The sequence below is a fragment of the Netta rufina genome (assembly GCF_964035555.1).
Source record: "Netta rufina genome assembly, chromosome: 9".
Taxonomy (NCBI): Eukaryota; Metazoa; Chordata; class Aves; order Anseriformes; family Anatidae; genus Netta; species Netta rufina.
This window is the reverse complement of record NC_140132.1, coordinates 3,404,972-3,432,681: the sequence shown is the minus strand read 5'-3', so window position 1 is coordinate 3,432,681 and position 27,710 is coordinate 3,404,972. Positions and strand designations below refer to the sequence as shown.

At 45.8% G+C, this 27,710-nt stretch overlaps 1 protein-coding gene across 1 annotated transcript in view; it reads right to left on the bottom strand.

Moving 5' to 3' along the window:
* The window catches only part of PID1 (phosphotyrosine interaction domain containing 1), an 82,719-nt gene extending 56,945 nt beyond the window's left edge, over positions 1 to 25,774 (bottom strand). The window contains exon 1 of the mRNA XM_084291638.1: positions 25,667 to 25,774. Within this exon, the coding sequence (XP_084147764.1) occupies positions 25,667 to 25,696 (30 nt within the window). The 5' untranslated portion in view covers positions 25,697 to 25,774. The remainder of the gene's footprint in view (positions 1 to 25,666) is intronic.
* Positions 25,775 to 27,710: the final 1,936 nt, after the last annotated feature.

The following is a 27,710-nucleotide window of genomic DNA, read 5'->3' as shown; positions in this document are numbered from 1 at the left end:
GGCAGCCCATGGTGTGACTCTGCATGCCCACACCGAGAGATGGCATCTCCCAGGGGTCCAGGGGCAAAGCACCTGGCAAACATCACGTCACAAAGAGACCTTCACACCCCGTGTGGTCACACAACAGAAACTGAAAGACTACAAGCCACCACGTCCCTGTTTGTGTCCCTTGGTCCTATCACCCCCCACCAAGCAGCCTGGAGGAGAGACGGGGCAGCAGGGAGTACTTTGGCACAGAAAAGAGTAATCTGCAGCTGCTGGGTGTGCCCCAACCTGTGTGACAGGACACCAAGCAGAAGACAGCATCAAAGCAAGCAAGGCATGAGACTGGAGAGAGGGAAGTGGCAGGAGAGCAGGAGCCAGCATCATGCAGACGCTGCTGCCTGCTGCCAGGCACAAAGACTTCTCCAGGGCCTCTCCCGTATTCGGTGAACACAACAAGGAGGGCAAGGTTAAAGGTCAGATGGAGGAACCCGTAATATACAGGAAAAATGGGTAGGTGAAGTGAAGAGGGACATAGGTCTGTAGAGAGAAAAGCAGGATGGGGATACAAGCCCAGGTGCAGGGCATGGTACAGAAGAAGCCAAATTCAGCTAAGTGTTAAAAATCCTTTCAGCAAAGATGCTGCTGCATGCAAGTGCTGAGAGTTATTCCACCCCACTGCAATACCAGCTTCTTGGGAAATATTCTGCTTCCTGCTGTGATAAAACAAAGCCCTTAAAAATCCACAACTATGAAGATTCCATTAAAAATAAAAAAAAAAATTGCACTGCCTATCTATACCCCCTGATCACCCAGCTGCATGTGTGACGATGCTCACATTGCCTTGTTTTCTTACAAGTTTAAAGAACTTCTGTTTCCTCACAATTTAATTCATGTGAAACGTTTTGTTCTCAGACCCTGTGTACTTTGAGTTTGCTCTGGCTGGGTTCCTCCATCCTGTTGCCAAGCTTATGCGATTCCAATCAGCAGGATTGCTGCCCAAACAAAACACAGTCCCAGATACAAACACCCTCCGAACTGCAGGGAACTTCAGAGCCAGATGAGAATTTCATGACTGATCCTCGAACATCTCTCTACACTCAGCCAAACTAAACCCCCCGACCTCAGCAAATCTGAATACCTAGGATATTCAGCGACCATGCTCCCCGTTTAGCTGTAAACGCTAAAAAACTTAAGTCCCAGTATAGAGATCCACACCGGAGTAATAGAGTCAGTATCTCAGAACACCAGTAAGCAGGAAAATAAAATTAGAAATCCTTAAAGTGTCAGTGAAGGAAGTAAAATAAACCATAGTACTACAATAGCTTTTTTGATATATATTTTTTATTTATTTATTTATTTATTAACATTACAGTAACATTAACATTCCCAGCCCATTATTTCAGTGGAAATTAGGCATGTGGACTGAAGGTATACAACTAACTACATCTAGTTGGATTTGGGCTCTAACAGTTTATTGTTTTACTGATAAGTGTAAAATAGGTTTTGCAATGTGTTGCTATGCTCAGAAGTCAAAGAAAACCAGCCTGGGAAACATGGCCCCCATGCACAGAACTAAAGGAAATTAAAGTCATCCTCTTTATCTGCTGTTCATCTTCTCATCACCAGAGCAGCAGTACCTCTCCAAGAGCACTGTGACCACATGCAAGCCTTGATTTTTAACTAGATTACATTTCCAAAAGTACCAGTATGCCAGAATTTCTCCATGCAAAGCCAAGTATTTATCAGCCCCTGTACTTTTCAGCCCAAATGGGAACCAGAGCACAGGCCCAGGAGAAGACTAAAGGTGTTTTTTGTTGGTTTGTTGTTCTTTTTTTTTTTTTTTTTTTTTTTTTTAAGGTAAAAAAGGGAAACGAAAGCGTGGATAGAATTAAATAGGAACTGATAAGAAAGGAAAGAACAAAATAGGACATGCAGTGGCATAGATATGTCAAGTTCATTCACTTTGATTTTGAGCTTGACCCCTTAGCTGCTTTCCAACATACTTTTCCCCTAACACGTGTTTCCAGGAGAGGTATTATTTGGTATAGCTGGCCCAATATTAAAACAATGGAAACCTGCAGCACGAAGGTGGTTGTTGCTTTTTCAATTTGCTCTTGGAGGCTTTCCAATAATTTCTGTGTCAGAGGATGCTTTAAAACATTCTTTCTCCTCACTCTGAGCCTGGCAGAGCGAGATCATCTTGTACAATACTTGCCAGACAGCCACTGCGTTCCCCAATACAGGTCTTTCAAAAACAACAACAACAACAACAAAAAAGCATTTCAGTCACTTTCACTCATCTCCTTCGCTTTTTGCAATAAATCGATGACTTGTTAGGCAGTTCTGTAGCTCACTCATCTCCCTCTTGCCTTTCTGGGACTTGCTTCCTGAGACAGGGCTAAGGACCGGATGACAGAGGTGTCTGCTCCAAACAGGGAATTTGCTCTGATTTATTTGTTAGGTACATGCATGTTTGCTAACACTGTGCAGAAAAAAAGTGTCCAAATTCTTGCCAAAATTATTGGATAAATATGAACCAAATTAACTTTTGTAACAGGTCTATTAATTCTTGTATTTACGGCTATGAGATAGTGATACAATCCTAATGACATAATACAATGGTAATCCACTCCTTTCTCTAAAGCTGTCCATTTTATCACTGACTCCTGGTTACTCTTTGATTCTGTTTTAGAGAAATGACTTTTGTGGGTCTGACACAGTCCCCAGACTAAAGCCTGGCATTCCCAAAGGTCTCAGAATAGGGGTCCTCCTGCTTCCCAGGGATGTAAGCGATCTCCAGGTGAACAGACCTGCTCCTTCAGCAAGTCACCCTCCTTTTTGGAAAGCCTCTATCATGTGCATCCCCCCAGCCTTGCAGAAGACAAAGGAAGAAGCTTGAAGGCTTTAGCCTCCCCTCTCTCCACACATCCCCATGAGTGCCATCAGGACATGCTCCAGGGCATACCCAGAGGAACCACGTCTGGCCAGCACTGCTGTCCCATCACACACATACACGTCCTCTCTGTCCAGCCCTACACTCACAGGCCTTTCATCTCCTCTGCACTATTAATCCTTCTCACTACCATCAGCAAATTATTCATCAGGGAGGCCCTCTAGAAGGATTCACGGCGATACAAACCTTTGGGGCTGAAGATCCAGAATACAGATAAAACTCGGGTCCCACTGCAGTGCAAATGCATAACCCCTGTCCCCAGGAGATTTCACACAGGAGGTCTTCTCACTTCTTAAAGCCATGAATAAGAGCACACCAGAGAGCCTATGTCAGGAGTAAGGGAGTCTACAGAAAATGATCAAAAATACCCTTCCACAAAGTGTCTCATTAATTCAGCAAAGCTTTAGAGTTGGATAATTGACAGCATTTGCACCAAGAAACCTTTACAAAAGGAAATCAAACCAACTCATTTACATTCCTGTTTCTCCTGCAGCTACCTTACTGGTTGAGTTAAGCCAAAACAGACAGATGCAACATTACTCTGCTTTTTGCAGCACAAAATCATTCAAGTGAAGTGGCTGAGAGCGGCACTCCCCCTGCCTGGTGCCGACCCATGGCAGCCACAGGCAGGACAGCCCTCTCACAGCCACGGGCTCCGGATGGAAAGGCTGGATCTGCATGGTGTTTTCAAGGTTTTCCAGAAGTAATTAATGTTTGCTGATGTTTCCACTTTTCTGATTTTCAAAGGCCAAGTCCTTAGTGCTTGATGAGAAGGGAGATTAAGTTCCCGAGTCTCCCAATTTAAGCACCCAAATCCAGAGATACTCAGAAACTCCAGCTTCCCTGTAAAACCTCAGTTTCTTCTTTAATTGCCAAAGTTCAGGTATTTTTGCAGAAGCCTAACTAAACCCTCTGCTTAGTATTAAGTTTCAAAATGCTAGTGATTATACTTATATACATGTCTACAGTTCTTAGAACAACAACAAAAAAACATAAAAATAAAACTACAGAAAAGAAATAAAATATGCACCAAGAGATTCAACCAAAAGCCCTTATCCCCCCAAGGCATGGTTAATATACTATCTGCAAATACATATGGGACCAATTAAACAGAGCTAACTCCTCACAAAGGCACTGCAGCGTCACTCTGGAGGAATCCACAATTGATTAAACAAACTCCAGTAATTCCATTCTGGAAACACGTACTCATTCACAGCTAAATCCCAGACTTTAGGAATCCCCTATGCCATGCAAAAACTATCCCTGCTTCCACAGAAATACAGGGCAAAACAGATACAAAGTGCAACAGGACCTGCACCAGACCCCTTTTTGCTTCTGCTTTACATGTGCTACTATGTTTACCTACACCTAGCGTTACTCCTGCTTTGTACAGCAGTAGCTAGACGTTGCTATTTCAGACCTGTAATTCAGCATCACCAATGCAATGAAGCACATTGACTGATGGAAATATTTAATTGTTTAATATTTAATATTTAGCTGCATTAAATGTAAGAGTGCAGAACTATCCCAAGTGTTCCCTTCCAGCAAGACTGGCATAATTTAAGACCTCAGGCCTGCATAAGGGCCGTCGTTCAACCTCTTACATTGGGAAGACAGATTCCTCTTTTTCTGGGAAGTATACTCTCACTTTTGCCCAGTCTGCTCCAAGTTTTGACTGACACAGCAATGACTGGCAAGTTTTCCATGCAGAAAACATCTGCAAAATAAACAACCCTGCACATCAGCAGACAAGCAGAATAGGAAAATCATTCTTCTCAGCACATCCCCGTCTTTTCTCACCCCACCCCTACAACTGATGGTTACCTTAAACACGATCCTTTCTCAGCTACCTTACAACTAGAATTTTATTTTGTATCCAAAAAAAAGCCAGTGAACTTTGAGAGTGTGGGTTCACCTTCAAGCAGTGAAGTTGCAGGAGACACGGGAACGTAATTGGGCAAGGTTCATTTTCCTTTTTAAATGTTTCCTGGTGCAAACCCTGCCAATTATCACAAACAAAACTTTAACGCAATTCAGGCTTGTGGGAAATGAAATAATACAGATCAACAACCAAGGAAAAGGGCCTGGGCTTTTAAACCTCTGAGCTTGCCTAGATGCAGATTTAACATACGCTCCTGTAATGTAAGGCGATGGAAGTATTCCGAATGCCCAAGACACTTCCAGTCTCCAATATACATGTGTTGGGCAGCTAGTTAAACAGATGTGAAAGAACCAGGAAAATTAAAATAAATGAACTGCCTGCCCAGCATTTCCCTACTGCCTTCTTCCTTTGCCCCATTCAATTTAACTTACAGGCATTACTGATGCAGTTATTCCAGCATCCCTCAAAATGCACAGCGCTGTAATTCTACGGGAGATGTTAACAAGGTGGCTTTTATCAAACACAGTGCATCTGAAATCTAAATTATTTACCCTGAAAGAGAAGGGAGGGAAAGAATTTAGGTGCCTCTGATAAAATATTGAAGTTTTGAATCTTGTGAGTACCAATTAGTCATTCCTCTGGGGGGGAAAAAAAAAAAAAAAAAAAAAAAAAAAAAAAGACATTTATTTTAATCAAAAAAGACATGTATTTGGCTGAAAAAAGCAAACTCTGATGTAGAATGTTTGAGCAGCTTTACATACTCAGTCCTCTATAATTATAACAAGGTTGCTAAAAATTCCATTTTCACAAACACCACTGCCACAAATAAATAATTGCCAAAATAAATCCAGTAGATTGCCACGCAGAAATGTGTCTTCTACAGCTTAACTTGTGATAATGTTTTTTATAGCATGTCTCTCTGCTCAGATTTGCAGCTTTTATTTGCATTCTGACCACAAAGCCCAAGGGTTATCAATCACAGAATCCACTTTTTCTTGTATTTGCAATTCTTCATGCTGCAGCCCTACTTTTGAACTGTGCTTATCTAAGCTATTTCCATGTATAATGGACATACAGCTCCTTCAAAAAAAATCTCTGGGCCAAACTGATAAGCGATGTCAATGACGGCAATCTGGCAAAAAGAAAAATATATATAAAGCTGATTCTGGCCATTTACTGATACGACAGTAATCAGGTAGGCAGCAGATACGATGCAGATGGATGCACGCATACGGGGATTCAATGTGAACCTTCACATTGCTTCTGTGTGAGTCAGCCCCAGTTCTGCCATGGGAGAAGAATCCACATGGGGCTTTTGAAGGGACTCCAGAAAGTCTCCCGTCCTCTGCCACAAACATTTCTAGGAAGAGTAACTGCCTAGCTCATAGCATCTGCTACAGCTGCCTACTGTTGGAAAGGGAAGATCATTTGTGCAGCACTTGAAGCAAACACCAGCTAGTATCATGAGGTCCAACTCCTCTGACCGAGTGCCATCAGCAGAAGAGAACCTCAACGCAGAGCTTGTCAGATAAGCTGTACGGCACACAGACAATAACGCAACAGCTATGCAGGACCTCACCACCATGCACTGCCAGCTGATTTTTCATTGCAACTGCCGGGATCCCCAAGACTGTCCACTACAAAGCTTTCTCTGCCTACATGCTGTTCAAGAACATGCAGCACTCAGTGCCCCAGACAGGCACAGAATAAGGTTTTGCGTTTAGTCTGCACTTGGGAAAGTCAGCAGAAGGTCAGAGCCCAGTGCTTGAGATGGATATTTCTCTTCCTGAGGGCTGATCCCAAGCTAGATGTCTGAGGATTGTCTTCGTGCATTCCGAGTTTTACCTTTATTTAAAAGAAAGTCTGTGAGAGTGTTGGTGCTGTTGGAAAGTTACTTGGGAGACCACCACAACTAAAGCATTGTCATTCCAAATAAATAAATAAACAAATACATCTGTGTCAATTCAGTCCAGAAGCAAATCTTGAAACAGAAAAACCCAGAAGTGGAAAGTCTGGGTGAGCTGTTAGTCACAGTCACGGACTTTGAGGGGGCACTTGAACTCCACATCACTCAATCACCACCAGTTCCCCTCCAATATACTGACCTTTAACCCAACTACATTATCTTGAGGCTTAGGAGAATTCCGGAGTGGAAGGTATCCTTGTTTGATTTTTATTTTATTTCAGATCCCAGGTTCTCTGTCTAGAACAGATTTTCAGATGACATTAGAAAAGCCTCAGAAATAACATCAGTAAAGATTTGCATGCACAGCTATTTGCACAAGGCAAATCTACAGTTTTACAAGACAATCAGATAGATAAACATCTGTCTGCTCCATTCTGAGCAGCTGATGAGTGCAGGGGACCTTTGATCATTCGACAAAGCCTGTTCCCTCCTGGGTGCAATCCAGCAACCACCATAACAGAAATGTTTCAAGTTTTGTTTTTCAACATCTTTAAGTGCTGGTTGGGTATCATAAGCATCTCAGTGTCATCCACGCTACAAAGGGCACAACAGGGAAAATCAGAGGTTGAAGAGCTATATCATCTCCCCACAGAAACACGAACACAAACTAAAAGTTTTCTGTTCAAGGCAGGCGAGCATATGCAGTGCTTATCCATAAGGAATGGCAACAGCTTTCGACTGTTTCATGATGAAAAAGCTAAACAACAAGTACATCTGCTGAAACGCTGATTTTTAAAAATAATTATTTGTAGAAATAAAGATTAGGTACCATCTGATGACCATGGTATTCCATGCAGTGCTCCATCCCTTGTATAAATAGGGAACCAGCTTCAACCCGCACATGAAACCAGGCTGTGGCTGTAATCTATTTTCCCTGTAGCATCTGTGGAAAAGTGATTAGTTCCAACTCCTGCCCTATGACATGAGCATTTCCACTTTCATGTTTTATCACCACTGCAGTTAGAAATTAACTGGCTCTGGTGACTACCACTGATATTCCCAAGCCAACAGAACAAAGATGTTCCTGAAGCAGATTTGGGATTGCCTTTTCCGCTTACACAGTAGACAAATCACAAATGCAGTTTACTGTTATGCTGCCAGTATTTAATAGTGTTTAATGGTGCGGTATGGGTCTGAGCGAGGGCAGGGCACAAGCATCCCTATGGAGAACAATTAGTGCATCGGCTCCACCACAGCCTCTCTCCGTGCCCTCCTCCCTTCCTGTGCACTGCTGTACTGGAGAACGGGAGCAAAATGAAGCTTGCAGGCTGAATATTTGCTGAATTACCAGTTCAGACCAGACAATTCCATCAGCAGCTCCGGCCGCCTGCCCCAGGCCCTGTAAAGCACTCCTGGGTGTCACTGCCTGTACTGGGTTAGGCTGCAGCCAGCCTGGCTGCCCACCACGGCTGCTTCATCATCCTCAGCTGTCACGGAGGAGGGTATCTCCCATTTATTCGGACGTGTGTACGCACACACAGCAGAAGGAGCGAGCAATGCTCAGCTCATTTTCCTCCAGCCCATTCGGTTTGGAAGAGATCCTTCTCCATTTCAGTGCCTGATGTGTTCTGGCCTCAGCCGCTTTTCCATTTGGCACGCAATCAAACCGTATTTAGAGGAAACCCAATTCTTCTATAAAAGTTGCATCTCAATAAATTGTGTCTTACCTCTCTTCCCTACCCATGTTCTAAGGGGGAGAGGGCTGCAGTTCTCCCAAAGCCGTTCCCATTTGAACATTGCTTTCCATGTCCACCTTTCAACTCTCAAAACTGCAGTCAGTATGAAAAAAGGCACAGCAAAGAAGTGAAGCTGTCTTCCCGTATTATAGTCACGTAATAATCATAAGCAATTTCTCAGAGAAGTCCTCCAGGCACAGTTTTAATGTTAAAGCAATTCTTGCTCCATTTTAACCATCCAGTGATACAGAGCTGATAGCCCAGCTCATTAAAAAGTACAAGACGCCGTTTCAAGAAATGCCATAATTTCTTGGGCAGAGTTTAGACACGCTCCACAGAGCAGCCCGGCTGTTCAACCCCAGCACTCAAGCCCCTAGGCTTTGGGCTCAGGTGCCCATAATTTCACTGGGAAATTCAGGTGGTTCTTCTGCTAAACCAGGTGCTACACGCAAGTGAGACACTGCAAACCCACTGTACATTACCCATCTCCAGCAACTCTGCAAACATCACACTGCTCTGCTTAAGGCCTTTTTTTTTTTTTTTTTTGAGGAAGAAGGAAAAAAAAACAGCTATTTTTAAAATAAAGCCTACTAGAAGGAGATTAACTATCCTTAAAAAATACTTGACAGCCTCTTTGCATGTTATTGAGTGGCCCATACATATGGCAGATGAGTGCAGTAGAAGATGATAATGCATAATGATAAATAAACACTTCTGTTTAAAATCCATAAGCCTACTTATGACTAGCTTGAGACATACAAGTATCTACAGCTTACTCAGTTCAAGAATCCTCTGCTTTCAAAATGTCCATTCAGCAGCCCTGCCAGATATTGTTTCACAATACTACAGGCTCACTTATTCATAAACAAATCATTAACATTCTTGACATAAATCCATAGTGTACAACAAATCCCAGCTATGATAATGTTTTACTACATTTGCTGTGCCCATCATGAATGGGAGTTCTGTGTTCACCAAAAAAAAAAAAAAAAAAAAAAAAGCCTCAACAAATAAAAGGCAAATTATTCGCTGCGAGAAAACCGCCAGGGTGAAATGCCTATGCACAAATTACAAACTAATTATCAAGTCCATATAGTAAGAAACCTTGTGTTCAGTTAGTGAACCTGGATGTCACAATTTACGCAAGAAATCTTCCTGCTAGGACTCTAATAACTAAAACCCTGACAGTTAAATATGGAATGGCAGACTTTTAGAGTTTTCTCAGCTGCAAGGAAAACCTTTTACACGTTCCCATTCCTCCAAACACAGGCACAAAAACCATCTGAAAAGATCCATCCGAATCCCTCCAGCATTCACACATTGCTATGGGTTTATTTACAGCTCTGTACCAGAGGTTTTCAGCCAAGCCCTGAAATGATCATGGGCCATTTTTATATGCATACATCAAAGCTTAAATTAGACTAATTAAAATGAATGGAATAGCTTAGGGAACTCGTCAGGACTAGGCTGCTTCTTCTCGCGGAACAGCCTCTGCATAGATGGCAGCACAGAGCAATGCTTTCAGTCGGGGCTTCCCCAGCAAGAGCCTACACATGGTCCAAAACCACAGCCACCACAGCAGCATCCCCATGGGGCGAGAGGGGCAGGGGTCCGAGGGATGGGATTTCCCGAGCAAGGCCGGTCTGCAGCACCTCCAGGGACCAGCCAAGTGGTCTGTCACCAGCAAAACCTCAGCGAGCATGGAGTTAAATCCTCCACCATGTCCCCCAATTCGCTAACGCCTTCCGCACCTTATTTAAAGAATTAAACGTCTTCCTTAATGGCCATGTTTAAATAATTAGGAAAGATACTGGGAGATGGTTAAACTTTCCATTGATGCTCTTGGCAGATGAAAAGTACACTCCGAAGAACTGGATTTCTCTGTGGATTGATAAACAAAACGCAGACTGCTTTCTGTGTCGGCTGCCAGCTCAGCCCAATAAATAAAAGATGTTTTCAATTCCGGAAGAGATACATGTGCACCGAATGATTTAATATTTAGCAAATGCTATCCCGCAGGAAGTTAGACTTCACTTAGTGCTTAGAGCACAGCCCTTTCGGCACAGGCGGCTGCTTACTCGCAGTAAGTAAAAATATGCGCATGGCTGAAATGAGAGCTTTGTTATTTCTATAAAAGCATGCAAGTATTTACTGTTACACTGCAGCACTTACTAGGAGCATGGCCCCTCTTGTTATTATTTTGATTGACATGGTTTTTCCATTTCCAGCTCGGTTTAGCTCCAGTTTTGTGATAAGGTAACGGCAGGGCACTCACGTGTTGATACCCAGGGCATGGCTAGCTCGCAGTCTTCAGGCCTGAGCTGCTGGGAGACAGTCTGCAGCTCAGGAGAGCAAATTTACAGGATATATTTACGGGTTTCGCTCTGTCTGTACCCAGCCTTCAAAACCATTTCAAACCTACTTTTGCCAAAAACCGACCAAGGTTATCTAGCCTAGCTTTTGGTACCACAGAGGTGACTAACCTTAATGGCTCTTCAACCCCACATCTCTTGAAGTTGTAAAACATCTGTTAGTACAGAAACAGTCAGGAATGAAAGAGTGCAAGCAATGAATAAAATTAAGAAACTCGTTTGCCTCCAGGTTTCTGAGCATCCCAGAATCACCAGTTTAGACTTTGCTTGCAACACTAACAGACACACACACACACGCAAAAAAAAAAAAAAAAAAAAAAAAAAAAAAAAAACAACAAACATAATTTAAGGCGGAAAATTACACACAATCACATCCACGGAAATGAGGCTCCAGAGAAGTCCCCAGCTACGAGGGTCAGGTTGAAGCGATACACGACTTGAAAGAAGGCAAGCAGCTCCGCCAGGGACCAGCAGGGAAGGTGGACAAGGACTGAGGCATTTGCAGCATGACAGCACTGCAGAGTGGCAGCAGAACAGACAGGCTGCATGAAGCAAAGCCCAGCCCCTCTGTTCAAAACCTGAGTGCACCTGAGGACATGTGTGTTTGCTGCCTTCCATTTCCTATTTTCTGGAAAAAGCGATATTGCAAATCCCAACTTTCCTCTGCTGACTGGAGACAGCACAAAAAACCTGCACTGTGCAAACCCACAGCCACACATCTCCTAGCACTCCTGCCAGCTGTTCACGAACCCAGCTCAGAAACTAAAAGAAACAACACTTTAGCTTCACAAAGCAAAAGGCAAAAGCAATACCTGTCTGCTCTGGCTGGGCTCACCTCACCCATTTATCTCCTTCAGTACACCGGTGCTAAATCTTGCACTGATCTAGTTCTCAAAAAAAAAAACAAACAAAAACACGAACTACCAAAAGCCAGCCAGCCAAGCCACAAGCCTCAGGCCCCTGCTCCAGCAGCAAGGCTGTCTGCATTTTACCAGCGATCTCAGCCAGGAGCAGAGCCAAGCCTGAATCTTCAGATTACCCTTTGCAAAATCTCTGGACTGGTGCTACCAAAAGAAAAGAAAAGATCAAGCAGGTTGACTCAGATTGTTATTTCTGTACCTATGTTTATTAACTCTGGATACATAAAAGAGAGGAAAGCTTAAGCAGTGCTAGAAAAACACACATTGATGTTAACCACAATGGCAAACTAAAAGTATGCACCGAACCTTTCCTTCAGCCAGGAAATACTTTCAAGCTGTTTCTTTTACAGCTAGTCACTGGGTAGGAAATGCTTTTTAGACAGAAAAATATTTTCTTTTCCAGAAGACTCCATAAAATCCCTGTGCAGAGTGCATTCGGATGAGAATTAGTTACTTGTTTACTGCAGTAGTTCAATACACAGCTAGACCCAAACCGACTAAACAACTTATTTCCTCTGCTAAGTTAAGAGTGGCCTCACTTAATGGTCAACACAAACAAAACAGTTTGATTTTAAGGAAAAGAAGAGGCCAAGCACTGGCAACACATCTGCTGACTGTAAAAAGCTGAATGGCAACATCAGAGTGCAAAGGAGGATCTCCCTCATGTACCTTTCCTTTTTTTCTACATGAAGATATTCCAGAATAAAATGTTACCAAATGCAATGAAATTGAGATGTTCTAATATATGAAAATAATGTCCTAAGCCCTGAGCTATTAATTCTGAAGTGCTGTGGGCTGTAGCTTATCATTATCATCTAGAAGCGAGGAATGGTTGTAACAGCCAATTTCATTTCTCCCCAGTGACTGAATCATGTGCTAGCTAAATCATTTATTAATGTCAAAGGCTGACATTTTTCAATTAAGATAATGAGATTCTGGAGGCTCTGGCCATCTGAACCCTGTTTGTGCACACTCGTTTGGCAATTAAAAAGAAAAAAAGGAAGCAGTCTGATAAACTGATTTTATTTAAAGTGAGTACTAAATACTAACAATTTAGCATTAATCCTAACACATATCTACAGCTACGTTCTGGGAATAAATATTTATACTTGTAACCACATAGTGTTAAGGGTTAACATGAGGTTAACGAGATATTAATCAAAACATAGACATTAGAAATTGGAACTGCCTGAAATCATCTTGCCCCCCATTGCAGCTCCTCTAGTGAGGACCAAGCCTTTGTCCATCCAGCACCTCAGCAGACAGACAAACAGCATTTCAACATTGCATGAAAGTTAAATCAAATCAGGTCATAGAAATAACATGGTACCAGACAAGCTGGTCCAGATGTTACCAAGATCTGCCCAGACTCCACGTGCTCAGTTTATTTTATTTTGTTTCCAATCAGTTTCCAAGATATGATGATGAACTAAAAAAAAAAAAAAAAAAAAAAAAAAAAAAAAAGTGTTCTCTTTTGAATTCCAGGTGTACAAAGCAGAACAGCATTAACCATTCGCTAGAGCAAGCCCTGGGTCTGCACATGGGATCAGGTAACACACCCAGGACCAGCCAGCATATCACAGCACGGCATTCGCAGTACACACTTCGTGCCACAACACTGTCAGCTCCCACACACATCCATCAGGGTGGGCAAGAACTGGTGGCACACAGTGACACAGAGCTCACGGCTTCTCCTTTCAGACACGAGTCCATCCCCAAATTCTCCTCTGAAGCCCACAGGAGTTTTTCCAAGCCGAATTCCCCACGTGCCATGCACTGTCCGGCCAGCCCCTGCTCAGCTGGAGGCCCACTGGACTTCAGCATCCCCATACACCACTGACAGGAGGGATGAGGTGGGCCAAAGGCTGTGATACCAACAGCCAAGCATCGCCAATCACCCAGGCAAAGAGAGCTGCCTCAAAGAGTCGCCAGAGCTGCTCCACACCAGGGCACCACCACTGCGCAGCGTAAAGGCTCCAGCGCGCAGCTGCCCCTTGGCGCTGCCAGCACTGGCACCGCAATGACCTTTCAGCAGGAAAAACTGATTATGCTGAGGAGGTGATGACATGCTTAAAAGCCATTCCTCCATCCCCAGGGAAGGATAACAGACGGCCAAGCTGTGCGGTGTCACTGCTCCCATTGTAGTCCCCAGCGAGGTGCCTGCAGCCCCGTTCCCTCCCCAGTGTGCCGATCCCATGGGTAAGATTCAAGCTGGCACTTAAAGGAAGCCCTCACCTGCTCCACTAGCTGGATAGCACTGACAAAAGAATTCATATCTATAACACAGCTATACTGCTGCCTGCTGACGCCTGCTAACTGGGGTGCTACAAAGATGCCAAGCTATTTTTCTGGAAACTATTATGCAGCCATAACCACTCCGCTGCCTATAGCTCTGGAGCACACTTGCAGTGATTAACAATGATCAGCTTCGTTATCTGGCTCTTCAAACTCCCAGCTCCCCTTCACTATCTGTATGGGAAGTCACGTATAACGCTGTAAGGCCTTGGACATTTTTGAAAGCAGATGTTTCAGTCTGATTTTGTTCAGGTATATGTTGAGTTATAAAACTCAGGAGGCCAGATCTAAAAACTTCCCAGAAAGCATTTTAAAATAAAAAATAAATAAATAAATTAAATTTTAAAAGCACCAGATAGCTTTTGGAATAATAAAGAAGAATATGACATCACTTTCCTATTGTGCTACATATGGATTTGAGAATAAGAAAATGTTGGAAATTATGTTTTTCCCAGGATAAGACAGACTGCTCTCTAATTTCAACTCTGTAAGGACAGCTGCTGGGTAAGAAACATTTTTTGTTGCTCCTGATAAATGCTGGGGAAAAAAAAAATGGAGTAGGCATTTTAAACCCTTTGAAGAAAGAAACATTAAATTTTTTTGCGAAAACATGTAAATAAAAAAAGGAATCAGAGAGACTGTATTCACAAACAAGAAATACGCTTTTCAACCAAAATCTCGAAAACATCTGTTGAAGCCAGGCCACAGCCCACGGACAGCTGGAGGCTGCAGCAGGGGGTGGCCGTGGGCACTGCAGGGCCGCAGGTCGGTGGCCAAGAGCCTGGGATGCTCCCAGCCTATGCCTGGGGACCCAGCATGGCACCCATGGGCCCCCTTCACACATTCTTTACCCTCACAAAGGGAAGGAGCCGTGTGACCACCAGGTTTATTAATGCTTCCCTAAATATTTTGCAAAGTGCTTTTCTCCTCCACCCCAAAGCAAGCGGGCTCCCGGCTCGCAGCGTGACACAGCCATTCCGGTTGGATACGTAACAGCCCCTTGTCCAAACAGCGAGGGCTCAGTCAAGAATGACCTCAGTAACAACACGTTCCAAACAGAGTAACACAGAAACATTCAGTCTGGCTCGCTTAGACATTAAATCTTTTCACAGTCACATATATCTGCTTAAAAATAAAGGAAAAAAAAAATCAGGTAAAATTCGGACACTCCCAAACACACATGAGGTTTCTTCAGAGCAAAAGAAACCCTGAGCAGCTCCACTGACATTAGCAATAGCACTTAGATTAATACCAACTTACCAAGATCAGAATTTGGACCAAAAGAGATCTGCATATAGATAGATGGGAGCAAAGTTTATCCCCACGTGAACAAAGTGACATCTATTTAGACATTAATGGTGTCTGAAATGTCTGAAATTCTCTAGCTTGATATAACATCAGTGATTTAAATGCCAAACCACATTCACTTCATTTATCTTGGAAAGCTTCACATACATGGAAGAAAACCCTCAAAGCATAACACAGAAACTGAAGGTCAGCCTGTTGCTTTCAGAGAAGGCATAGTAAACTGCAGAACAAACCAGTTACGGACATTTCCACAGTTAATGCTGCTCACCGCACATGGATATTTTTCTAATGTCATGTAAGCAGCCACAAATAACTCCTGCTGTTGAGAAACAAAAATCCTAAATTGAAAAGACAACATAACAGCCCTCTGAAAATCATTTAACAATATTTGTGTTTCTCGTAGCCAGTCAGAACCAAGTCATGCCAGTGCAAGGTTTTGGCAGACAGGGCTCTGGGCTGTGACAGCCACAGCCCCCTCCGTTCCCCAGCTGCTGACAGCTCCCCACCAAGGGGACATCCTGCTGCCCCCACATCCAACAGCTCCACATCTCTATAAGGCACTTCACATTAGTCCAAAGCCTCTCTTGTTGATGTTTTGCTGACAAACATCCCTAGATACGTTCACCTACCCACACCCCACTGCCCCACTCCAACCTGCTGCAGCCCTGTCCTGGGCTAACAAAACCAGAGGAAGCCTGTCCGGCCATGGGGTGAAATCCCTCAGCTGCGGCAGTGGGATGGCTCTTTCCAGGAGAAGAGCTCTCTAACTCATTTCAGCTGTTGCTTGCAACTCACGACCTCTTCAGATATGACTCTCCTTAGTCAGATGAGCTCCACTGCTTGTGCCCAAAACTTGTCAGCATCTCAGTCATAAGAAGGATGTGGGAGAGTGACTTCAGGGAAGAAACAATTAAACAGTGACTAATTAAAACTTTAGTGAATACTGTCCTGAAGTGCCAGGGCTTCTCCTTGCCCTTGATTATGAAAGTAAGTTGTCTCAGTCCAAGGCTTGCTCTGTCCCCCAGGAAGGCTGACCTTCACCTCTCCAGACCCTGCAGTGAGCCCAGTATTTCTGATGGGGTTGTCTCCTGCACCAGGCTGCCCAGTCACCACTGGACAGATACCAGGAAATGGCTCAAACTCTGTCCTTGGCAGTAGATGAGGAAAATAAAAACCCCACGCCTCTGTCCTGGGGTTACTCCTTGGAAGTGTGCATCCCATGACCAAGCCAGAAGCTGTAGGACTCCGTAAGTGAGGCACAGGGAGCCATGTGTGACCTCAGAGCTACCAGAAAGAACAAACTGAAGACTGCCATGATGATCTGCAGTAAAAGGCAACAGCTGGACCACCTTGGCCCCTGCAACCTTTAGAGATGTGCAAATCCTCCTTCTGCATGAACTCTTGATTTTAAAGGTACAAGATTAAAACGTGTAACATTTTTGAAAGGCAACATCCCAGCACCAAGCTTCTGGGCTCTTTAGTGACTCTAAACACAAAATCAAGCAAAACGCCCACTTTCTAGCTGGTCTGCTCCTGTGATTTTTCCAGTGAGTTTTACAGGGATTAAATTCTCTCCTTCCTAGGTTCACACTTACCTTCTTCCTCCACCCTGCCCAGTCTACATCAGCCAAACAGCAGAGAGACACATATTTTGGTGACTGCAGACACAATCCTCTGCCAGCCATGGAATAAACACGTTTCTCCTTACAAAGTGATGGTGCTGCAAGGAAACAGTTGGATGCTGACATCCAGAAGAAACTCAAGGTACCAGCCAGAAGAAGCAGTGGCAGTGAGAGTGCAGGCTGAACACAAGACATGGCTGCACTTCAGGGAACACTGTTGGTGGGTTTGGTGCTCACTTTGCAGCTCCTTTTTGCAGGAAACACCAAAGCTGTGTTCACTGTCAAGGTTTGCTCAAACACACAGTTTTTCAACAAAGGCTCAATGGCCCCTTTCAGCCAAACTGTTGAGAAGACCACTGTGAAATTTTCAGAATATCCTTCCTTCTGATTCTAACCCAAACAACAAAGCCCAGCTGTGAAAACTGAAGCCTGCACAGATCCACACTGCACAGCCTCCTCCTGGAAAGCACTGGGACAAGATTCAAGCCTCTACAATTTTTGTTGATTCAATGTTATAGTCAGGCACGGAATATTCCTGCGGACTATAAAAAACAAAAAACAAAACACTGAGGAAAAATAAAACACCTCACGTTAAAATTGATTTACTGTCATTCAACAGTGCTGGAACTGGCAACACGGAAAGCAACATGGACACTGTAGAGTATGCAAGCCTGGAAAGCATCACAGAAACAGCTCACTTTACACTCCACATGTACATCCAAGTGCTTCCGTGTTGGGGCTCACCTCTACCTTAAAATATCTACATATGAGAAATGTGCCAAATTGCCTGGTACCCCACAGTAATACTGCCTGTGTCCCCTCACACACAACCCCATGAAAACTTCACTCAGCCCACCATACATTTTGAAAGCCCTAATTGCCAAGCACCACACCACCAAAATCTGTTCTCCAGGCCTTGCTTTGACTCCTCCCTGACAGCCTTCTGAAGGATGAAAGAAATTCTCTGCCGCCTTCTGCCGACATGCTGAGTGGGGATGCAGGGAGGAGGTTTGTGCAGGCCTCAACCCCCAGGCAGCTCAGGGAGCTATGGGCAGGGCTTCCAAAAAGAACTTTCCTGGTCAAAAACTGGGAAAAAAAAAAAAAATCCAGATGGAAAAGCTAAAAATTGGAAAAAGATTCTATTTTTAAAAGTCTCAAATCGGGGAAAAAAAAAAAAAAAAAGAGAGAGAGAGAGATTAAAACCCTGTTTTTGAAGCCTTATGTTTTTGCTGTTTGTCTTGGTGTGCTCCAGCTCCGTCCGCACCAGAGTTGCAAGAACCAGCACACCCAGACACAACCCTCCTGGTGGCAGTCTTGTTTCCAGCAGAAGTGCCACTGGAAATTTGAGAAAAATGTCTCTTAACATAACACTAGAAACCAAATTCAGCATATTAATTTGGACTGGTCAGGTTTGATAAATAACAGTAGAATTTTTGTTTTTCTGTTTTTATCAGAGAGACTAGAGGGAGTGATTTTCCCCCCAAGGAAAACCCCTGTTTTCAGGTCAGTATCATCATCAGCTCAGAAAGCGAGCATTAATCCTGACAGCAGGAAAGCTCATCTCCAGCTACAGGAAAGCCACCAATAGAGTAAGATATGCTATGCAGAGACTCGACCAGAGCCACACAGAGAGGAAAGGTTGCATCTGCCCACACCTTTTGTCTCTCAGCACCACAGCCCACTCTCAGGAAGGAGTTCCACAGTGTGGAGAAATGTTTGTTTTAAATGAGGCCATACAAGCTTTCTGGATCCATGTAACAGCACGGTAGGTGGGATTGCTGCCCTGCCCTGAAGCCCAGACAGGCCCATGAAGGTCAGTACAGACCCCAATGGAGCTTGGACTAGCTCCCATTGCAAGATCTTTAGGGCAGCTACTCCCCCAGTAGGACCAGACTTCTGAACACCACTTCTCTACAGGCGCTGAATGAGTGGTCATGTTTTCAGAAGAGCTCAGTCCACCAGGTAAAAAGGTCTCTGGAAAAGCCTGGCCCCAAATGGAGGCTCTGAATATTTGGAAACTTACTCCAGGGTCATTCTGAACGCTTGACACGAAACGTATGGAATATCCATCTCTGAAATCCAGAGGGAGCCTGGAGCGGGAAGAAAGAAGCGGCCACAAATCTGAGCTCCAGGACATTTAATTAACTTTCTATCTGTTCACAGTGTTCCTGGCAATTCCCATCAAATATATCTGGAGAAAATATTTTCACATGAGCAGATGTTTGAAAACCATCTGGAATGGCACAGATCCAGTGCCATGAAGGGGCACAGCACAAGATTGCCAGTGACTTTGGTGCCACGGCTCTGAGATACCTGCGCTCACAGCTCAGGTCAGTCCTCAGGAAGCCCATCAGGGATCCGGGTCACACACAGGGCTGTTAAGGCTGCCTGGAAGCAGGGTCAGCCATTAACCAGCAAGAGCGGAGTGGGACAGCCAAAGAAGGCCTGGGGCCTATCCCAGACCTCGCTTGAGGCCCTTGGCATGGGGGTGAAGGAGGCCTGTGAGGGAACAAAGGCAGCAAACAGTGGGAATGGCAAAATTTTTAAGCTTCTGAATTTGCACTGGGACTGTTGTCAACAATAATTGGTTCATCAGGAAAGGAGCTACCATTTAAACACAGCCAGTGAAAACAGGCATGGAGATTCTTCAAAACAGCCAACACTTAGAAGCCGATGCTGAACTGCTAAAATAGGGGTCACTGTAACAAAATCAACTTAATCCCTCTGAGACTGTACAATTTTGTTGGAGTGCTATCATTAAAATAGATATCAAGTATCAGAATAACACAATTTAAAAAAAAAAAAAAAAAAAAAAAGATTCCCCCAAAGACTTTATGCATCAAGATTTGTATTTGCTACTCCGCATTTTCATGAAAGGTCACATTAGGTCTTTTCACAGACACTTTACCCACACAATCACCCACATTTAAAATCTTTGCTCAAAAATTTTTATGCACTTAATCAAGAAGAGCCCGGCAGACTAATGCTGCTGTCATCTGCAACTTTCCAGCTATTATTTGAAGTGCAAGTAAGTTCAATTATTATACATGAAAGCATTGCAGAAAAGAAAGCAAGTATCAAACATCGCTTGAAGGGACTTTTCAGTTCCACATCCACAAGCACCCAGGCCAGGCTCTCATCCTGCTTGTGCAGCACGCCGGATGGCAAGCAGAACCACCACCACCCTAACCCAGGCACAAAGCCCCTGCAGCCAGAGGCTCCGCTGCCCAGCTGAAGGCCTGCCCGCTGCACACACGACCACCCATAGAAGGTGATGGCAATGCTGCTATGGACTGTACTATTGGCTGCCATCAGGGAACAAAAAAAAACAAAACAAAAAACAAAACAAAACAAAAAAGCAGGCAGGTAAAATCCTGAACTATTTAGACTGAATGCTTTGGGCTTTGACTGACTTTCCTCAAGGAAATCATTGCTTATTTTTTTTAATTATTTATTTTTATTTTTCTTGGTCATCAAACAGGCTGTCAGCTTCATAAACTGAAACTGGTAGTACACTATAAACGAACCCCTAAGATCACTTCCCAGAGGGCTTTCCACAAAACAAGTCACTGATTTTGATTTTCTTTCAGTCATAGAATGCTTCCCAAAATTAGCATTTTTCCAGAGCCATTCATTTTCTACAAAGAATAAATAACGTAAAAAAAGGCTCTGCCCAGGCTAAGTGGTGCCAGATGAGCTTGGTGCAATTCACTGAGTTTTGTTTGAAAGATCTCTGACTGCTGCAAAGTCGTAGTAGCAAACTGGCATAAAAACTTTGATGCCTTGAAAAATATCCTGTAGCTATATAATGCCAAAACACTGTGCTGTGAGACGTCCCGGACGTTTGCATCCACATGACTTCAGCTTAAATTTCAAATACTTTTCACTTTTTCCTTCTGACATAATATTTAATAAAACCAGAGTTCAGTAGTAGTATCACTCCCGCTATACATGTCTTGCAGCAGTTTCTGTCTAGACAGCTGTTTGTATGCTTTACACTTGCAATCTGTTTGTGTTGGTTTTAAGGAGGAGTTATTCCATATGCTGTTAAAAATTTGAAGAACACTGCTTCAACTGACTGCACAGCGCATTTTCAGTAGACGTGCATCGGAACACCACAAACATAATATCAAGATGAGAAGCTGATTTGAAAGCACCGGCAGCACCACATTACATCTCACAGATACAAACGTTGCCGTAAAACCAGTGGCAGAGACACACACATCATGACCCAATTACCTTGAAGCCATCACATGTGCCACTTTGCTCAAAGCTGGTTTTTCTTCAGGGAACAGTTTCCATATTGCTGACACAGGAAAGGTGTTTGATGTTTACCCTAGGTGGTAGGGGATATTTTCTGAATACTGGAAAGCCCTGTGCAGCGTACTGCACGGGTGTGGGGACTCTGGCTGCTTTCCAGTAGCGTGGGGCAGAAATCAAGGGACTGATTAGCCAGAGGCGACCACTTGCCCAAGAAATAACACCCAAAAGGCAGAGATGCAACATGGAATGACGGCAGCAGGCACCACCACTTCTCAAAGGCCACCAGTGGTACCACGCACAGGACAAAAGCAAGAGCTATTTCCACAATGAGAGCTCGGCACAGCTCTGCACAGGGACGCTCGAGGTTACAGCACCGCCGCATCCCCTACTCCTGAAGGAAATGTATTTGGACACAGCGATCCTCTGCCCACACGTGCTAGGAGAAGCAGGAAGACTTATAAACAGGGCTTACGGACAGCCTGAACTCGGAAACTATGCACCCTCAGGGATTTATTATCTAGAAACAATGTCTGGCATCAAGCTTCCAGGAAAATTTAGGTTTCAAAGCAAATACCAGTCATCTCACAGACAGGCAAATGGAACTGCATTAAGACCTTGGTTGTTTTCAAAAACCACTTCAGAGCCCTCACGGGAGCAACACTGTGGCCAGCAGCTCTGAAATCCCAGCTGCGACCCTCACGTCCCAAACCAGACGCAGAGGGTACATTTGGAATTAATTTTAAATATGGATTTCAGAAGAGTTTTGGCTTTATTTCAACCAGTGCCATCACAGCAAACATCAAGCCAAAAATCAGGCAGCACTGCCTGTGACTACCAACAAACTCTGCCACAAATGGCGTGATCAGACCCATGCACAGAGGGCACTGGGCGCCCACAACTGGAGCCCAGTGATCACAACCAGCGGACCAGTGCTTATATATGTGCTGCACCTCCCAGCGAGGACTCCAACAGAGGCAGGGCACGCAGAAGTCCTCTGCTTTCACCAGCATTTAGTTGAACACAAACGAGAAGTGCTGCCGCAAAAATTAGAACAGAAGAAGTTTTCAAAAGAGACACAAAGATCATCCCTTTTACACTGAGCATGAAAAATGCTAATGCCTGTATTACCTGTAAAATCACAGCCTTCTTACATACCACACCAGAGTGGCTGGTCCCTATGGTATACTCAAGCAGTGTCCTAGCCCTGCAGTGTCCCACATAAGTAACAGTCCCACTGACTTTAGGGAAAATGCACGCGGCCGAGATATTGCTATAGGTAAAAGAATGGCGGAAGGGGAAGAAACAAAGAAGAAAAAGTGGTATTGCATTTTCAAGGAAATTCCAGAAACCTAGATATTTACATTTCTCTTGCTTATTCTTCTACTCCATTTAATTCCATTGGGAACTACACTGGGAGTCTGCTGGGATTTTTGTACATGCACAGCCAAGGCCAAAAACTTCAGCACAAACTGTGAAACTTGACAGGACTGAGCACATTTGGAACAACAGCAGCTTTTACGTGAACAGCCAAAGAGCAGGAACATGCAGCCCTGTTGCACACCAGGTGTGACTAAGGAAAGGAGACCCACAAGCAATAGACAACCACTGCACCCTTCCCAGAAGGAGGCAGGTGTCTGCACGCTGCCACGAGTGTGCCCTTCTCAGCTAACCACACACCGCTGTCCTCAGCAAGGAGGGCAGGGCTGACCCAGGACAGCAGGCAGCCACTTCCAAAGTCGGCTCACAGTCTCTTACTAAACCAGGCCAAAAGAAATATGCAGAAAGATGAAAATATTTTCACTGCCGTTTTACTTAGCACAGAGCTACAGCACGGACTAATAACAGACCTGCACTTTGGCACAGCTGGAAACTGACGCAAGATGCATCTGAGTCACAATGACACCACATACAACTCACGAAAGCCCAGCTCCATGCTCTCTGCACCCATACATCAGCTTGGAGGAGAGCCTACAAAAGACAGAGCTGGAACCTGCCATATACATCCCCCAAACACTGCTGCATCTTGGCATGACTGGCACATAACTGCAGAACATGTCAACAGAGACCACAGGACATCATCGACTCTACCCAGTGCCCCAGTAGCCAAAGCCTCCCCTGCAGCAGCCCAAACCCCATGCCCAGCACCCTCCCACCCACGCCACGGGGAAACACCAGGGACGAGGTGGGGCCCCCCTCGCGGTACCCTGGTGGCACCGAGATTTGTTTCACAGCAGCTGGGTGGCAGGAGACAGGGAGCCTGGGGACAAGGAGAAGGACACAGGACACCTGAAACTGGATTAAGATGTTGACGTGGAAAGAAGGGGAAAAAAGCACGTATTTATTGCTTTGCACAGGCTCCCTGTGGGAGGGCCAGGCAGCGCTGCCAGCAGCTCTGGCCAGGCTGGTGATGCACAACGTGTGGTGGTTCTTGGAGACAAACACAGAGATCAGGCTACTTAGAAATGACCATGTCTCAATTTTATTTTTATTTTTTAATAAAGTTGGGAATATTAGATAATCTATTGCCAACGCAACTCTGGCTTGTGTGTGTACACCTTAGAATCCAACTTTTAATTAGGTGATTGCATCCCAGTGACTCAGAGCAGCCTTCCTCCTTGGTGGTGCTCACTGCACTCATTTTGCCTGTTGTTCACTATGTTTTTATTTAACCTCATGTGAACACAGAACTATTAATGGCTTCTTGAGTTTTTTTCAAAGCTCTCCTCTTCTCATTCCAGTAACTAGCACAAGTCAAAATGTCATTTAATTTGGGAGGTTTGGATCCCTCTGGCTTGTTTTTGACAGGACCTACAGCTCTTAATACGCTTCCCCAGCAATTCCCAGTAGCAAGAACCACAGTTACAGACTCAGCATCTTGGGAGACTCAGGATGCCCGGAGGCTCCAGCTAGAGGCAACCAACATTACGTTGCACAAGATCAGTGACCACTGCTGAGTGGTTCGGGGCTCCTGGCTGCCTCCCACGAGCACAGCCTCCCCTACACCTCAATCCCACTGCAACAGGTAAGCGAGGTGCGCGTCCCCCCCTCAGGCAGCCCAGGTTCCCGGCAGCACGTGGTCTTCCCCATGCGCTCCAAGGGAGAGATGCCTGCATGGGCACGGGATGTGATAACTTCATCCCTGCGGGCTGTCGCAGACTGCAGCGGGACGCACGCGCCCGAGGAAGCTGAGTAAGGTTACACTCACAACTTTCCTCTGCACAGCATAAGCACTTGATTCTAATTAGCCTTTCACGTGCTCCTAGGCAGCATCACCCACTTGTTACATTAGTATCTTAGCTTTAAACCGAAATCCAAGAACGGGACACATCCATACCACCCAGACCTGCACACCACTGCTAAGCTCAGCCTTCCCCTTCTCCTCCCCTCCCTCCGCTGCTCTTTGTGCCAAGTGCTGGGTGCAGCCTCAGGTCCTTCCCCCACAGCATCCCGGGGGCACATGCCCTGCCAGGGGCACGGTCCCACCGGAGTGCAGGTGGAAGAGGTGCCCCAGCCTCGGCACCGGGCCCAGGATCACCATAACACAGGTGGTCTCGCTGCTTGGCTTCGGTACCCACAGGTTTCTGGCTCATGCAGAGGAAACAAACAAATAATAATGCGTTTACATAATAATATTACATAAGGTTCATAATATTTACACCGTAAGAATTTACACAATAATATTTGTCCTGGAACCCACAAACTATTGTTCCAACCAACTACAAACCAAGCTCCTGGTCCTAGAGCAAAGCACGCCTATTGGAGAAAAATAACTGTTCCTGTTCCTGGCTGGGGGGATTCACGCTCAAAGATCTGCTCTGCGTGGCTTTAGTATCAACTCAACCCAAACCTCTGAATTTTCTGCTTGATGGTATCAAAGCAAACTCTCAATTTCAATTGCAAAAGCCACAAAAACCTTTAATTGGCAGACAGCTAAGCCAGACCGCCGGTTCTTGCTTAAAATGCCCGCTCCTCTCTCAGCAGACACTTGCTCTGGAAACTAACGAAGTCGACACAGCGGAGCTACAAAGTGAGTTGGATTTCTTCTCGCCGCCTGCCTGTCTCAGATTTCACCCTGATTTTATTTACATGCAAATCTGCATAAAAGCATACATTAAAGAAAAAAAAAAAAAAAAAAAAACGCAGAGAAGCGGGGCCAGCACCCTGCCGAGCGGGGCCGGAGCTCCCCGACCCTTCGGGACCCGCACCCTCGGCGGTGCCACCCGGCCCCGGGGCACCCCGCTCCCCCGGGACCCCGCTGCAGCCCCGGGGCCGCGCTCCCCGCGCCCCAGCCCCTCGGACCCGCAGCGGGCACCGGGCGCGGGGCAGCCCCGCCGCACCCCCCTGCCCCGTTCCCAGCCTCTCCGGGCCGGGGGCGAAGTTGCAGCCGAGAGTCCCGGGGATGCTCCGCCGGCCCCGCCGCCTACCTGCAGGCGCTCCGTGGCCGGCTGCCACATGGTGCCGCGGCGGCGGGAGGCGCTGCCGAGCGCGCTGGGTCCGGGCGGGCGCGCACAGCTCCGCTCGGCTCCGCTCCGCGCCCCGCTCCCCGCTCCCCGCTCCCCTCCGCTCCGCTCCGCGCCCCGCTCCGCCCCGCTCCGCCCACGGCCCGCCCCCGGGCGGAGCGGCACCGGCAGCAGGAGCAGCAGCAGCGGCGGCGGCAGGGGCACGGTGCAAGGGGTGGCCCCCGGTGGGTGCCCCCGGAGCGCGTCGCAGGGTCGCGGCCAGGCTGTGAGCGAGGCTTCCGTCAACGCGGACCTCGAAATTGCTTCTGGAAACGCGCCGCCGGCATGGCCCTTACCGGGGACGGGCTAGTGAAAGCCATTCGAGGCTTGTGGCTTGGCTAACTGATGAAGCAGAGGGGCTGGGCCCATGCCCTCCCCCGGAGGGGAGCGACTCACCCCACGGGGTGCTGCCCTGCTCACCCACAAGCTGACAGGGTGGCCCTGTGTGTCCCCGTCACCCTCTCATTTCTTCCAGCTGATGCCAAGGAGGCATTTCCTAAAAGCCCCGCTCTTTCCCAAGCAAACTTTGATGCTGCCCCTCTCCTAACAGTGTATCTACCTGCCACCACTGCCTGTAGCAGCTGGGAGCACGTACAAACCCTAACCCTAACCCTAACCCTAACCCTAACCCTAACCCTAACCCTAACCCTAACCCTAACCCTAACCCTAACCCTAACCCTAACCCTAACCCTAACCCTAACCCTAACCCTAACCCTAACCCTAACCCTTCTGTCAGCAGCACCTCACAAAGCAGGTTTGGGATCCACAGCTAGCAGGAAGGGGCCAGCTGTATGGCAGGAGGTTCCTTCGTTCTTCGTTGACATGACTTTTGCACAAACCAAAACCACCGAGGGAAACCTGTGCACGTTCTGTGAAATGTGTGGCATGCTATTGCAACAGAAAAGCACAAACACTTCATTCCCAAAAGTATGGGAAAGTGGAGAAAATGCCCACTGTACGCTTCAGCCTGTGTGTTACACAAGAGGAAGGCAGGAATATGCTTTTAGGTAGGGTGGGGCAGCTTGGCTGCAGGTTCCTGAAATCAGGCTGGCTGCTTTCTGACATCAAAGCACCATGCGAGCTCCCGGAGCCTCCCCAGGCACTGTCCCTCACAGCAGCAGCGAGGCAGCCGCAGAGCTGCTCTGTGATGGGGCCTGCAGCCTCCAGCAGCACTCGGCTGCCCTATGGGTTCCTGTTGTCCCAGGAGATTCAGCCCCTTGAGACATGCTCCTCCTGTCCCCAGCACGAGCGCAGCGTCCCCTCCTGTCCTGAGGCTCCCCGCCACACCTCTGCAGGAAACTCATTTTTCGGCTAGACTGGTAAGGGACCAGAGAGGGCCGAGTTCAGGAAATGATCAATTAAGCTCGGGTGATTTCATGTCACAGTCTCACCAAGATGAAGTCATTTTTACCTAGACTTTCTAATATTTTAATCCGAGCACCGTTTTTTATTGGGTATCTGAGCTGTTCTGCATTAGGGAAGTTCCGTCCCCAGCCAGTCAGAAATCTTTTGCTTTTGCTTAAATAAATAGTGTGAATTAATATTTCCAGGATGTGCCATGTTCCAGAATGTGCTTGTAAGAAGATACAGATATTTTTTCTATTTATTTTCCTTCCCCTGTGCCAAATTCTGGGATTTCTCTTCTTGTAATGAGTTAATATGAAGATAATTCTTTCCAAAGACTGCAAAGCATTGCCCAGGTTAGGCCCACGTCGCTCAGTGGTCATGAGGCAGAACTACTGAAGCCAGGGGTGCTCTCCCATTTCAAAAGGGAGTATTTGATGGAATAAGCCAATTTCAGTTTTATTCACAAAGCAAATTTGAAGCTTCTCCAGTGACTCCAGGTATTTTCTCTCTCAATGGCTCTTTGTCTTCCCTTTGGGGCCATCTCATACACTAACTAATATAAGGTGTGTATAGCAACGTGGCTCCTCTGCTTTCAAAAACAAAACCAATCTTTTTTTTTTTT